Source organism: Triturus cristatus, chromosome 12 (assembly GCF_964204655.1).
Source record: "Triturus cristatus chromosome 12, aTriCri1.1, whole genome shotgun sequence".
NCBI lineage: Eukaryota > Metazoa > Chordata > Amphibia > Caudata > Salamandridae > Triturus > Triturus cristatus.
In genome coordinates this window covers 736416421-736429652 of record NC_140595.1, presented here as the reverse complement: position 1 = coordinate 736429652, position 13232 = coordinate 736416421, and the positions used below count along the sequence as shown (strand labels likewise).

The 13232-nt window shown below is 43.4% G+C and overlaps 1 protein-coding gene across 1 annotated transcript in view; it reads left to right on the top strand.

The window, feature by feature from the left end:
- The window catches only part of LAMTOR4 (late endosomal/lysosomal adaptor, MAPK and MTOR activator 4), a 43444-nt gene extending 30714 nt beyond the window's left edge, over positions 1–12730 (top strand). The window contains exons 3-4 of the mRNA XM_085637307.1: positions 5532–5649; positions 11003–12730. Of these exons, the coding sequence (XP_085493433.1) occupies positions 5532–5649; positions 11003–11100 (216 nt within the window). The 3' untranslated portion in view covers positions 11101–12730. The remainder of the gene's footprint in view (positions 1–5531; positions 5650–11002) is intronic.
- Positions 12731–13232: the final 502 nt, after the last annotated feature.

The window sequence follows — 13232 nt, the reverse complement described above, 5'->3', positions numbered from 1 at the left end:
GATGTTGGGGGTGAAGTCGGAAATGGAGTCTGAGGTCTCGGAGGGGGGCTCGGAGTGTCCAACTGGTACACAGGTACCAAGGGTAAACTTGCCAACAGTATTCCAGATGGAGGGCCTCTTGGTTCCATGGTGCCAAAGGGAGTCCGCAGGAATCGAAAGGCAGAGCATGGCCTTGTGGAACTCTTCAATCCGTTGTGGCATGGCGGACGGCCCCAGAAACTCATGCTGTGCAGGAACAAGTGGTGTGATCGGTTCCAAGTGCGAGCTGGAGATGTATGGTGCCGTCCCCACACCTTCTCAGGAGAATGTGAGTGGCAGAAAGGGTCCGATTTCAACATGGATTTCATGGATTTTTTTTCCTGTAACCCGACAACTTTGATCAAGATGAACATAGAGTACTGGAACAACACCTGCGACTTCGGGATATGGAAGGGTTGAATTTTTGACTTGGAGAGGTCCTGTCGCGGAGTCTACCAGTGCTTCGCCTTTTGGTCTCGAATGGCCTTCGGGTTCTTCACCATGCAATCGCTGCAGTCCATTGTCGTGTGTGTTCATCAACTGGCATCTCGGAAAAAAGAAAAAGAAATCCCATTAAATATTCTTTACCTATTAGTGCACATATTTTGTTATATGCTTTTTAAAAGATAATTCACTCTTTTAGAGCCTAGACCTTTTTTCTTTGCCACTGCTAGTTACATTGTGGGATTTCCAGCAGTAGTGAGACTTTGCTTATGGAATGTTTCAAACTACCCAAGATTTCTATTTTTGCAGCCAGATTCTTTGTTGTGTTTAGTTCTTTGTAGGTCAGATGAAGTAGTTTGGCTCGCAGGTGTAGTTAGCATTATCAAGTCTTTACTTCTGAAAGCTACCTAAGATTTCTCTATTCTCATCCAGGTACCTGGACATTCCGAGATGTGTGGTCTAGTCAGTCGGATACAGCACTTACATTGAAGTCAGGCCTTTCTGGGGCAAAGGAACACTTCCATCTCCTCTCCTGTCAAAAAATGGGAAAAAGAACAGTTGCCCCCATATGGACCTTAGGGTTTCTGTGTACCAGTCCTGACGTTTGGATGCTGCGAATTGTGCTGAGTGGGTCACAGTCGAGGTGGCAATAAAGTGTATTGTTGCTTTAGCTGGTGTTTGATGCATTTCCTGTATTATAACTTTTAAAAGGGAATGTGTAGGTGAAAGCACTGCATGGTGAAACATGGAAGCAGGACTTTTATCCCAGCGTTTCTAGCTAATATACTTTTGATGAATTTGTGTGCCTTTAGTCTAGTCTATTATGGGAGGACGGAAAGGATATGGTGTGAGTGAGGGGTTGGAGGGGGCAACATAGAGAGCACGGAGTGTGAGATGTTTTTGGGGTTGAGAACAATCCCATTTAGGACATCGGTATTCCTAATGTTTGTACATCTGGCCCCAGATGACTAATTTCCTGAATCATTGGAGAGTTCTTTATGGGACATGTGTAAATTTATATTGCATTACACTCTCCTGTTCCCCCAAGGACGGCGATCGTTTTGTGAACTGTTGTTCCCAGAAGGGTAAGTGGAAGCACGTTTTCCCCAGTGAGAGATGCTCGTGACCAGTGGTCAGAGTACAAATTATCTGTGTCGATCCAAGATATTTAAAGTGGTCTTTCTCTATTTGCATGCAAATCAGCGTCTGAAGAACTTTGTCCAACTTATGCAGAACCGAGCTCTCTTTTGTATGTAGTAAATATTTACACTAGTCTTTCTAACGTTGCTTTAGGATCCGATGTATAAATAGACCATCGTTTTTATGTACAGCGTTCCATGCTTCTCCCAGTGGCAGCTCCATTTCCATCCATCCTTTCACCAGGTCATCTCCATATCCGTTCGATGAGGGGTTGTCTTGTAATAGTGAGCAGTGTATGGGAGTGGACAGCCATGTCTCGTTCCCTTTTGTATTGAAAACATTCTGGAGTGCCTTCTATTGCCCCGAACACTTACAAGGGGTGCCCAACTCGATAGTTTGGTTCCAGGTCTAAAGCAGGCCTCAATCCCCATAGTTTCAAACGGCAGAAACAGAGCAGGCCCTCAATGGAATACAATGCTTTGTAAGCATTTAGCAATACTTCGGCTATTCCTCCGTGACTAGCTTGGTTTAAGACCTGTTTTTATGTTGCCACTGTAGATTTAATCTAGTCGACTTGCCAAGCACAAAACCTGACTGGCCCAGATGCATCACACTTTATCACCTGAATCAGATAGTTCTCTATTATTTTAGCAAGTATTTTGAGTTTAGTGTTCAACAGAGAAATGGGGCGGTACAACCAGCAGTGTTCTCCCTTTACAGTGTTTGTAAAGCAAAACAGAGGGTCATTTTAAGTTGAGTGGTAAACTATCCTGCTGCCTTCAGCATATCTAACAGCAGTTGGGTGTTTAAATTCATTAATCTCCTATAGAGTTCTTTTGTTATGGCATGTTGCATGATTGCATTTTCAACTTTGTCAAGAGTCTTTGTCAAGTTCTAGTATTTGTTCCTCAGATATTCGTTCCATTTTACAGTCTGGTACAAAGTTCTCCAGTTCCACCACATCACAACTCATTTTAAAGTCATAAAAGTGTTAAAATGATCTGCAGAAGCATCTGTCTTTGAGTGTATGTGACCTGTATTGTCCTCTTCTCTGCTAAGGCATGCTATTAATTTCCAGCTTTTTTTGCCCGTTTCGTTAAGGTGTTTTGTGGCCTAAGGTAATTTGCCCTGACGTGTTAATATTGAGTTGTGTTCTGTCCATTTTGCGTGGAGTTGTTTTTTGTGTGAGTGACCCCATGATTCCTTGGGTAGGTTTGTCTAGCTGTAATAACTCTTGTTCTATGTCTGTGCAGTGTGTTCGGTTTTTGTACGTATTGTGGTTGAAATTGGGTGATCTGAGAATCACTGGTCTGTATGCTTCTAACACTATAGTTCTAATTGACACTGATCCTTTATTCCTTAAATTTGCTTTCTCTTGCCAGTTTTCAAAACCGCCTGTTGTTTTGTTGGGTTCCATCTATCTAGTTTCAACTTCCCTTTGTGTGTGTCATGTGCACCTGAGTTAAAGAAGAATGCTCGGTCATTTACATGTAACCCCTTCCTGGTACCATGTAGTGGCATGGCCTGGATACACTCCTTCAGTTTGGTGGGGGGTGGGTGGATGGATTCTGGTCCTGTCGATAGTCGAGCCATCAGCTTCTTCTATGCCATGTTAAAGTTCCCCCCTTCCCTTGCAGTGTTTGTATCGTCAGTAGAGTCTCCATCATTACCAACATGTTAGATTTCACATAGTTTGGGATTTATATGTTAACCTAGATTAGAACATGGGAATGTTGAGCACTCCATTGTACAAAATAGAGTGCACCAGTCTTCTACTGGCCGGTAGAAGCCTGGAGAGCAACATTCCAGTCTTGTTTTCCTTTCAAAGATGCTGCTGTGAACAAAGGCCTCCTGGAGCCTGATGGGATTTAAACCCCCTCGGACTCCGAGAGGCCTTTGTTTTTACTAATTAGAACATTCTGCCCTTTAGCGGTGGAATGTTCCAATAGCCTTAGAGCCCCTCTAGCAGGCCTTTAACGCTGGAGAGGGCCTTTAATGGACAGTAGAGTCCACTAGGTCGGGCTCTAAGGCTATAGCATGCTCTTATCTTCCCAGACTCAGGCCAGTTCTTACCTGTCAATTAGTTTCTTAGAGTAAGAACACATAGACACTACCTAAAAAGCAGGCACCAAACCATGCTCCTTTTGAGGTTTTGCCTAGACTGAGCATGCTTTGTTCTCTGCAAGACTTTTGTTTACATACAGTGGGCTTGCATTTGTTAGCTTCAACGTCGCACTCATTTCCTTCGTCCACATTTGTCACGGCATGCAGGCCTCTTATGTCCTCTTTTTGTGTGGGGCCCTCTCCTGGAGAATGGCCAAGTACTTGTGTCCATCCCCTGCTTACGTTTTTGGACCTACTTTTTGTGTTAAAGCACTCAATACGAGTGCTTGCGTTTTCAGTTTGTCCATGTATCTTCTATTCACTCCCACCCACTCCCCTTCCGTGCTGGATCTTTTCTCTCCTACCCCTTACCCTGCACTCTACGTCACTGCACTCTACTTTGTACCATTCTACTCTGCACCTCTGCGTATCTGCCACTGCACTTTAGACTACTCTAATGCACCCTCCAGCACTCTAATCTACTCTACACCTCTACATTGTATGCCAGTCCTCTACTCTCCTCTATGCTACTCTATGCCACTCAATTGTACGCCACTCTGCCACTCCACATAGTGCCATGCTACCTTACGCCACTCACCTCTTTGCCAGTCCAGTCCACTCTACTCCACTGTAAGCCCCTGTACACCACTCCAAGCCACTCTGCTCCACATCACTCTACGCCGGTATGCTCGCCACTCTACAACCTGGCTAAAAGACCTTGGCAAACCCTATACCTCTCGCGTAGGTGCAACCTATTGGCTTTGCTAGTGCTTGTTTTATTATCTTATTACCTAGGCCATAGCCATTCCATGCCTTGCACTGTAAATATCTTGCACGTGTCTGGTAAGGTACAGGTGTCCTGGTGCTACCTGTTTGTACTCCCAAAACTTGGATCAATTACAATCCCCCACCCACCTACCTTCCACCTCACACTGTTGCACCATGAGCCTTGAACCTTCCACTATCTCGGTGTGTTATGTATATCACCCCTACTAAACATGTTAACTTATTAACTCTAGCTCCATTGGTTAAAGTGTGCAGAGCCCGTTCTAGGTCCAGTGCTCGAGGGAGTGTTCTGTTAAGGTCAGTGCCAGCCCCAATCCGGTCACATGCATTCCAGTATTGCGACTCATTTGTTGGACACGGAGTTACCCTCATGGACCCATCTCTGCTCATAGCACATTAACCACATATTCCATTTATCTTCCTGAGAAGGTCATCCAGGAGTTGGTCAGCCTCTTCCCCGGTGTCAGATGTTCTAGTTCACATTTACAGTTCTGGGGCGCGTGCCGCCTGTCTCCTCCACCGGTCCTGTAGTTGTCGCTTAAAACATTCTTGATTCTCTGTTGTGGATAAGAGACTAATAGGAGGCTGAGATGTTTGGAGTGATCCATTTTCAGTCTCACAGAATGTTAAACCTTGGACGCTGTACACCAGCCCCATGTCTTTATAGGAGCAGCACAAGATGGGGTTGATCCATTAGAATGTAAACTGGGCTGCGCCATTCAGACTTTGTAGCAGTGTCAAGTACAGTCAAAGCCAGCAAGCAAAAGTGTGTAATGGGCTGCCAGCATGCCCAACACCACAGGAAGCTTCATTGATTCAGCCTTTTAATTATTGACTTCTCTCTGAATATTAGAACCATCAGTCATAACTGATGAAGAGCCCAGGACTGACTTCTATTCGTCTCCTAGAGCTCTTACTGCCACGCGGTACCTGACCAGGTACGAAGGCAAGACACTGTTTGCTTTTCTTGAGTGCAGGATGTATGTTTCTACTGACATCGCTGTACCCCATTCTCCCTACTGACCTGTTTCCTGCTTCAGTCTGCAGGGGACCTCGAGAATGATGAACGCACCGCCGCAGTGATCATAGAGATGGTGAACACGGCCAGCAGCTTCCGCATGCATGGCAGCAAGGAGCTCCCCTTCAAGCGCCTGTCTGGTGAGTGCGCATCAATAAAGGACTGCGTGGTACAGCAGAGAAGGAGTGAGGTTCATTGCGCTAGCTTGGTGGGTTCTGAAGCAGCAGCAGTGATGCAGTGTGACATGTTAGCAGTGCTGTGAGTGGTTTGCAGTACGTACGCCATGTTTGTTTGGGAGGCGGGATCGATGGGTCCTGCTGTAAAATAAAAAAATTAAAGAAACAATGTATTATATATATTTTTTAATAAAATATTGATAGACCAGGTTTGTAGCTGGGCCAGGTTTCCGACTATGTAAAAGATTACACTATGTACTAATTGTATTTAAATCTGTCTTGCGAATAGCCTGCAAATCTGGCATGGCTATGGCATTATTTTCAACATTGGTGGACACTGACACTAAGCGCTAACTTGTCAATCCTCACTCAGTGCATGGGTGCCATCAACTTGGAAGCCACAAGTGTTCTTTGACTTCTAATGTCTTGGGGGCAGGAAGCCATGATATTTCTTTATATTAACTGCAACCCAAGAGGTTACCTGCCATCCTTGTCAGCACATTGGTGCTGATTTTAAAATCCCTTTTAACCTGCCCCCTAATTAAAGAAGCAAGAAATAAGTCCATAAAAAGTTAGTAGAAGCTGTGTCTAATATATCAGACACAGTTACCAGCCTAGCTCTACCCGTAAAAGAGGCTCTTTTTCCTTCATCTGAGGGAGGCACTACCTCAAACACTATACACGCAAATCTACAGGAACAGTCCTCAACTACAGCGACACATCATTTACTGCCAGGAGATACATTACCCCCAATTCCACCTGTAATACCTGCACCTACTACAGAAGAAGTTATGGTACAGTTTCTGGAAGATGCGGCTCCATTAGTACTGGTATTGGCTAACGTCCCCCCACTAGCCCCAGACCAATCAGAATCCCCCCCGGCAGTAACAAGTAAGGCCCTGCACTGGTTATCAGGCAATATGCAGCTGGCCCCGTGGGGGAAACAACAGCTAGCTGGTGACATTAAGTCAGCCAGAAGGGTCCCATGGATAGGTCAAAACCCTAAAAAATTCAAGGGTGACTGCATTATTATAAATTTTGCCAATTCTACAGTTTTACCAAACATCCTGCCAAATATTTTGCCGCCGCAGCGCAGAAGAGGTACCATCATTCCTCTCACCCTAGAATTTTTCGGCAAAAAACAGCGGAGCATGTCCTATCCTAAGCCTACCCATAATTTCACCAGGCCTATATGGCCAGCGACATCTAATGGCTGGGGTTTTGAGGTACCAACTAATAACTGGGGGTATAGTCAGGATAGAAGGGAACGTCCAATACGACCACCCCCTCCAGATCAATATTACTCTACTCATTTTAATAATCACTTTAACATCCCCATCTCCAATAGGTATGGCATCTTCTCAGATGAGGGGGGACTGGATGGGGTGGAATGACTACCTGACACATCTTCTAACCTCCTCCCCACCGACCGATTGCCAGAAGTTACAGACTTTGGAGATATTCTACAAGGGTTAGAACCGCAAGGCAGTAAGGATGGGGGTTTGGTTGGCTGGAATCAAATAGATATACCAGGTTTACCCACTGATATAAACCCAGCCTGTCCTCAAGCTTGTTCTTCGGCTAATCCCGGGACAGATGGGGTACGCTGCTGTACAGGCTTAACACCTATCACTCAAATTGTATGTGGAAAAGTGGCTATAATACAACATGAACCAATTAAATATAAGGAGGGGCTATTATCCTGGAATATAGCTGGACTGCAGGATAAATTGTTTAATATAGATTGGTTATCCTTTGTTAAAAATTACCCCGTTATATGCCTCCAAGAAACCTGGGCAGTGGGGAAAAATATACACATTGACGGTTATGAGAGTTTTATAACTTCGGCAGTTCCTTCACCTAGTGGTAGAGCTAAAGGGGGTTTGGCAATCCTTGTTAACTTATCACTAATATGCCTTAAAACTGTACATCACTCTGGCAATAATAATATTCAGGTTGTCGAATTTAAGAGGGGCAGTACAAGTTTTGCTCTGATCAACTTTTATAACGCAGTGAGTCAGTCTGGCGATTGCAATATGGAGTCATTGCGTGAATTCCTAAGGGCCAAAGATGATTCCCTTCCCCGCCTTAAGATAATAGCGGGTGATTTCAACACTCATTTATGTGGGAATCCTAGCCTGAGTCCTGTTGGTCATTTGGGTTGTAACAATCTGGAAGGAATACACTTTGATCACTCGCGAAGGGGTTCATGTTTAAATGACTTAATGAATGAATATAACCTTTTCACTGCTATGTCAATAGTTGAGGAACAAACTGTATTTTCAACCCCTACTTTTAAAGGTCACGCAACAGGGTCATATATAGACCATATTCTATTATCGGCAGAATTTGTTAATTTTGTTGGGGATTTTTCGATTATTTCAAGCATTTTTAGCGATCACAATCCTTTATGTATTACTATGGGTGTGAACTTACTCGAAAAACATAACCCTCGAGAGGACTGTGGTACCACTAAATGTATTAATGGTAAGCGACGCTTAAAGTGGTCAATGGTGGACTGTAAGCAATTTTATTTTTCTATCAACAATGTATGCCATCATGATCTGATAACATGTACATCTACTGCTTCAGCACCATTACAAATTCTGACGTCTTTTAATGAGATTGCTAAAAAGGTGGAGTCACTTTTAACGTTACCTGCTAAGAGGATAGCTAACTCATCCAATAATCCAAAATGGTTTGACAGCAACTGTTCGAAGGCCAGTCGCGAGCTCAAGAAAGCATTAAAAACAAACCAGAGAGATCCTTCAACCATCAGGGTGTTGCGGGCTGAGTACAAAAAGTCTCTTGCCATTCGCAAACGTGCTATTAAGAAAAGCGTTTGGGAGTCCTTGTTAGATCCAGAGATACTAAAAAATAGCTCTAAGTTCTGGGAGATCATTAACAAGCCCTTATTTGATCATCCCAGTATTTCAAGTACAGGCACCAAAATCCCAGAAGAAGTTTGGATTAACCACTTCAGTTCCATTTTTAAAGGTAATGGTTCCCAGGTACAATGCAGTCTAAAAGAAATTAGTGAAAAATCCCTGTTCTTCACAACTGATGAGGTAATAAAGGGCATAGAAGGCCTATCAAACAACAAGGCCCCAGGACCTGACGGTCTCCCTCCTGATCTTTTTAAATCTTGTATAACACTCTGGGCACCGGTCCTTACAGCTGTACTTAATGCTGCTGTGCTTTGTGGATGCCCAAAATCATGGGGGGTATCCACTATTGTGCCTATTTTTAAAAAAGGAGACCGCAGTAGCCCTGCCTGCTATCGACCAATATCTTTAATAAACTCCGTGGTTAAAGTTGTGGGAGGAGTAATTTTGAACAGATTGGTCAGATGGTCAGAAGAAAATAATATAATATCTTCAATCCAGTATGGATTCAGGCCTGGTCATTCTACGATTTCACAATGTTTAAACTTATACCTCATCATCGCGAAGTATACTAAGGCTCGAAGAGGAACGATCCATATGGCGTTCATGGATCTTTCCTCGGCTTTCGATTGTGTGAGCCGGGGGAAGCTCTGGGACGCCATGCTAAAAATGGGTGTGGATCCAAACTTAGTTGATTTGTTAGATGATATGCACTCGGACACCAATGCAAATGTCAGATTCACCCAAGACCTGAATGTGACCAAAGACTTTGGGGTGCATCGTGGTGTCCGACAAGGCTGCATCCTGGCCCCATTCCTTTTTAACTTATACATAAATGATCTGGAAGAGCATCTTTTAAGCACCAATACGGATTATCCGTACATAGGCCGTAGGGGGCTGCCAGTCCTTTTATATGCGGATGACGCAGTTCTTCTATCAAGAACAGCAAACGGACTACAAATCTTACTAGACTCCTTCCATTCTTTCATGACCTCAAGAGAGTTAAGCATTAATAACTCTAAATCATACATAATGAAGGTCGGACAGGGAAATAAAAAAGTAAACTGCCTAAATGTAAATGGTGTACGTATTCCTACTACACATACATTTTCCTATCTCGGGGTCCTCTTTGACAGTCAATTAAATTGGGGACCCGTGATTGAAAAAAAGAAGGGAGAAGTCACTAGGGTAAACGCGGCAATAATGGACTTTTCTAAGAAAGTGGGCAATAGTCCAGTTGCCGCCTTGCTCCAACTTTACCAAGCAAAAAGTGTCTCCACAGCGTGCTATGGAAGTGAAATTTGGGGTTATGTTCCTCCGGATCCCTTACAGACTGTTGAAAATAACTTCTTGAAATTAGTATTAAGGGTTCCCAGGGGCACGGCCAACTTCTCCGTGCACGAGGAACTGGGGGTTTCCTTCGTAAGTGACAAGATTGCTGTTAATCCCATGTTATGCTGGATGAATTGTTGGTTAAATGATAACATTCCACTAACCCAGCTTATTTTAAGAGAGTCACTCACATGGGACAACAGGATGAAGGTTCCCTGGTTAAAGTATCTTTTTAAGTGCTTTGCTGATCTAGGTCGCCCTGAACTCTTTTTATCCCCTGAATCGATCACTAAACAGGATGTTATAACGGTCAAGAAAGCTTTTATTGATCTTAGAATCCAAGATAGGGAATCACGTGAGCTAAAAAAAGAAAGTGTTCGTAATCATGTATTAGTAAAAAGCACCTTGCTCATGGAACCCTATTTATCCTGGCAATTGTCCAGTTATGACCGTTTCTTACTGATCAGGTTCAGGTTTAATCTGTTTCATTTTCTGCTGGCTGTACCTAGGGGATCTCATCGTGGACAAGTGTTGCCGGCTTGCGGCTGCGACGATATGTCTCCGCAAGACCTGGCACACTTTCTTTTCTTTTGTCCCTTTTATACTGTACCGAGGAATCTATATTTAAAACCCTGTCTGAAAAAACTAAATTTTATACAATATCGTCCTGCACTGCACTTTCTACAGCTATTAAGTTGTGAATATACCTTGTATCTATGTAGTTTTTTAAAATTGGCAGTAAAATTTAGAAATAGTATGGAAGGATAAAAATAATATATGAATTGCTATTACCTCTTTTTTATAATGGACTCCACAAAATACTCTGAATGCTTGTTGTATATTTGACTTCACCTGCTTATCTTACAACTGTATTTTATCTTTATGTATTAATGTGTTTTTTTTAAATGTAGTGTAAATGCTTTTATGGTTGTCAATTCGCACAACCGAATAAAGTTTATTGACTTGACTTGACTTGAAGTCCATTACAGTGAATGCTATTCTTTAAAGTCAAGAAAAAAGGTGCCTTTGTGTTTTTGGAGTGAAATTTGTCTTGGTTTGAAGCTGATTCGTCTTTTCTTCCTTCTGCTTTCCCTCCTCAGTGGTTTTCGGCGAGCAGACCTACCTGGTCACCGTGTCTGGACAGAAGATCTTTGTGGTGAAACGGCAGAACCTTGCGCGGGAACCTGTCATTGTCTAGGGTGTTGCATTGGTCAGTTTTGATATAACGCGCACAACGGTCGCCCACTTCAGAGGGCTGAGTGCCCACGTTTCGACTCCATGGGCATGTGACGTGCCTATGCCTATATGTCTGTTGTTGGCCAAGTGTAATACCAGCTATGAGAGTTCGCAAACACAAAAGACTGCGCATTTACGCCAAGGGATCCCTACACCCCATTATTGTGAGCCACTGGGATAACCGCAAATGAAGGAGATAACTTGGCTTACTAACGCTTTGAAGTGGCAATGTAAAAGTGGTGTGTGCCTTTGACTTTGAGAGGGCAAAGCCTGAAGCGCCATAATGTAAATCCAACACCTGCGTACCACGTCTCAGCCACCTTTGAACGCTATACTGCTTTGGTTTAAAATTAAATTGCTGTGATAAAAGGTTGTCTATTTTGTTGAAATTAGTAAGGTACTGCCCACAGAAGATGTCAACACCTGTGTAAAACCGGTTTCCCTCCCCCTTCATTTACTTAAACCCACTTCCAGATCTATGAACTAGGCCAGCTGTTACCCTGGGCAGACCCCCACATCTAGGAACCACTTGCTCATTATGCACATTGCATAATGTAAGTGCCTCAATACGATGGACTTTGAGAATCAAGACATCAGACCTTAAGATGAGAAGACATTCAATTTCACATTTTCGTGGTAAAGAAGGCATTATTTCCACCCTGTTCGAATTGCATTCAGATATAGCATGGTTTTATTTCATCTTGCAAACGACTTCCCCAGTCCATCTTTTGGGCACATTCATACTGCCTAGACAAAGGTGTCACCTTATTTTTGTTGGTTTAATACGTTGGAACATTTTTTTTTGTTGTCATCTGCAAATTATGCAGCATAAACTTGAATATGTAGCACGTGCGAGTCACACTACCCGTGGTTAATTGGTGGGTACTTCAATGCATTCATGGATATAAACCGTTCCCACATACAGAGACTCTGGGTTACTGTGAGAAGTTGGCCTGGTATATGCTGTCCACTAGTTATAGTGGGCACCTTGCACCAGTCCAAACAACCCTTATTGATGATTAGGTTAAAGACCACCTTTATTGAAAGCTATCCTAGTAGTAGCTATGGAGAGCAGCCTTCAGGCTAAGTCTCAAAGGAATGTAAAGCAGCTTGGTTTACCAGATTATAACCTCCTGAATGACCAAATGAAAGGAGAACCACTCAAGGTATATATAAAATATATGTATGTATTGCTAAACACTCTCTACTAACCTCTTTATGAGATTAGAGAACAAGATACACAATATTAAAGCACTAGAACGACAGTAAACAGCATAATACACAGTGGGCTCCAGGGGAGACCAAACCATATACTAAGAAAGTGGTATAACAACCACAACTTGACTAGACACAGTGCCTAAACCAAGCACCCTGCCTTCAGGAATGATAAGGCCCGCCATAGGGGTGACTGATAGGTTTATATGTGCAGTGATAAGGATAGATATAGTGAACCTATATCTAAGTAAGGAGTGCATGCACCACCTTACACAGGCTGCTGTAGCAGACCTCTGGTGTCATTGTGAGTGGTCTCCCTGGGGTGGCATAATAAATGCTGCAGCCCCTGAGAGGCCTCTGGGGTACCTATGCCCTGGGTATATAGTATACCATATACTAGGGACTGATAAGGGTACCCCAGAATCCAATCTGGAGTGTACCTAAAGTACATGAACAACCAATTTAGGGAGAAAACAGATAGACTGGGGTCCTGATTAGCAGGATCCCAGTCAAAGTAAGTCGAAAACCAGCAAAACACCAGGCAAAAAGTGGGGGTAACCATGAAGTCCGATTCCACCTTCCTACAGTTACTAGAACAAGAGATGCTATTGGATGATATACATGTGGACAGTTTGCAGGAAGTCCGAATTAAATATGCCGAACTCCTTGAGCACCTAAGGGTTATCGACTATGCTGCATAAATAGAAAAATACATGCGGAGGGAGACCCAGCAAATGAGCTCCTGCCGCGCAGGTCAGGCCGCCACCTGCGTTTGTTTCATCTGTTACCTACGCATACTTGTTGCACCAATCAATTAGATATTGATGAAGCCTTCTGTGAGTATTACACTGAGTTATATACTGCTCACCCCCTCCAGGA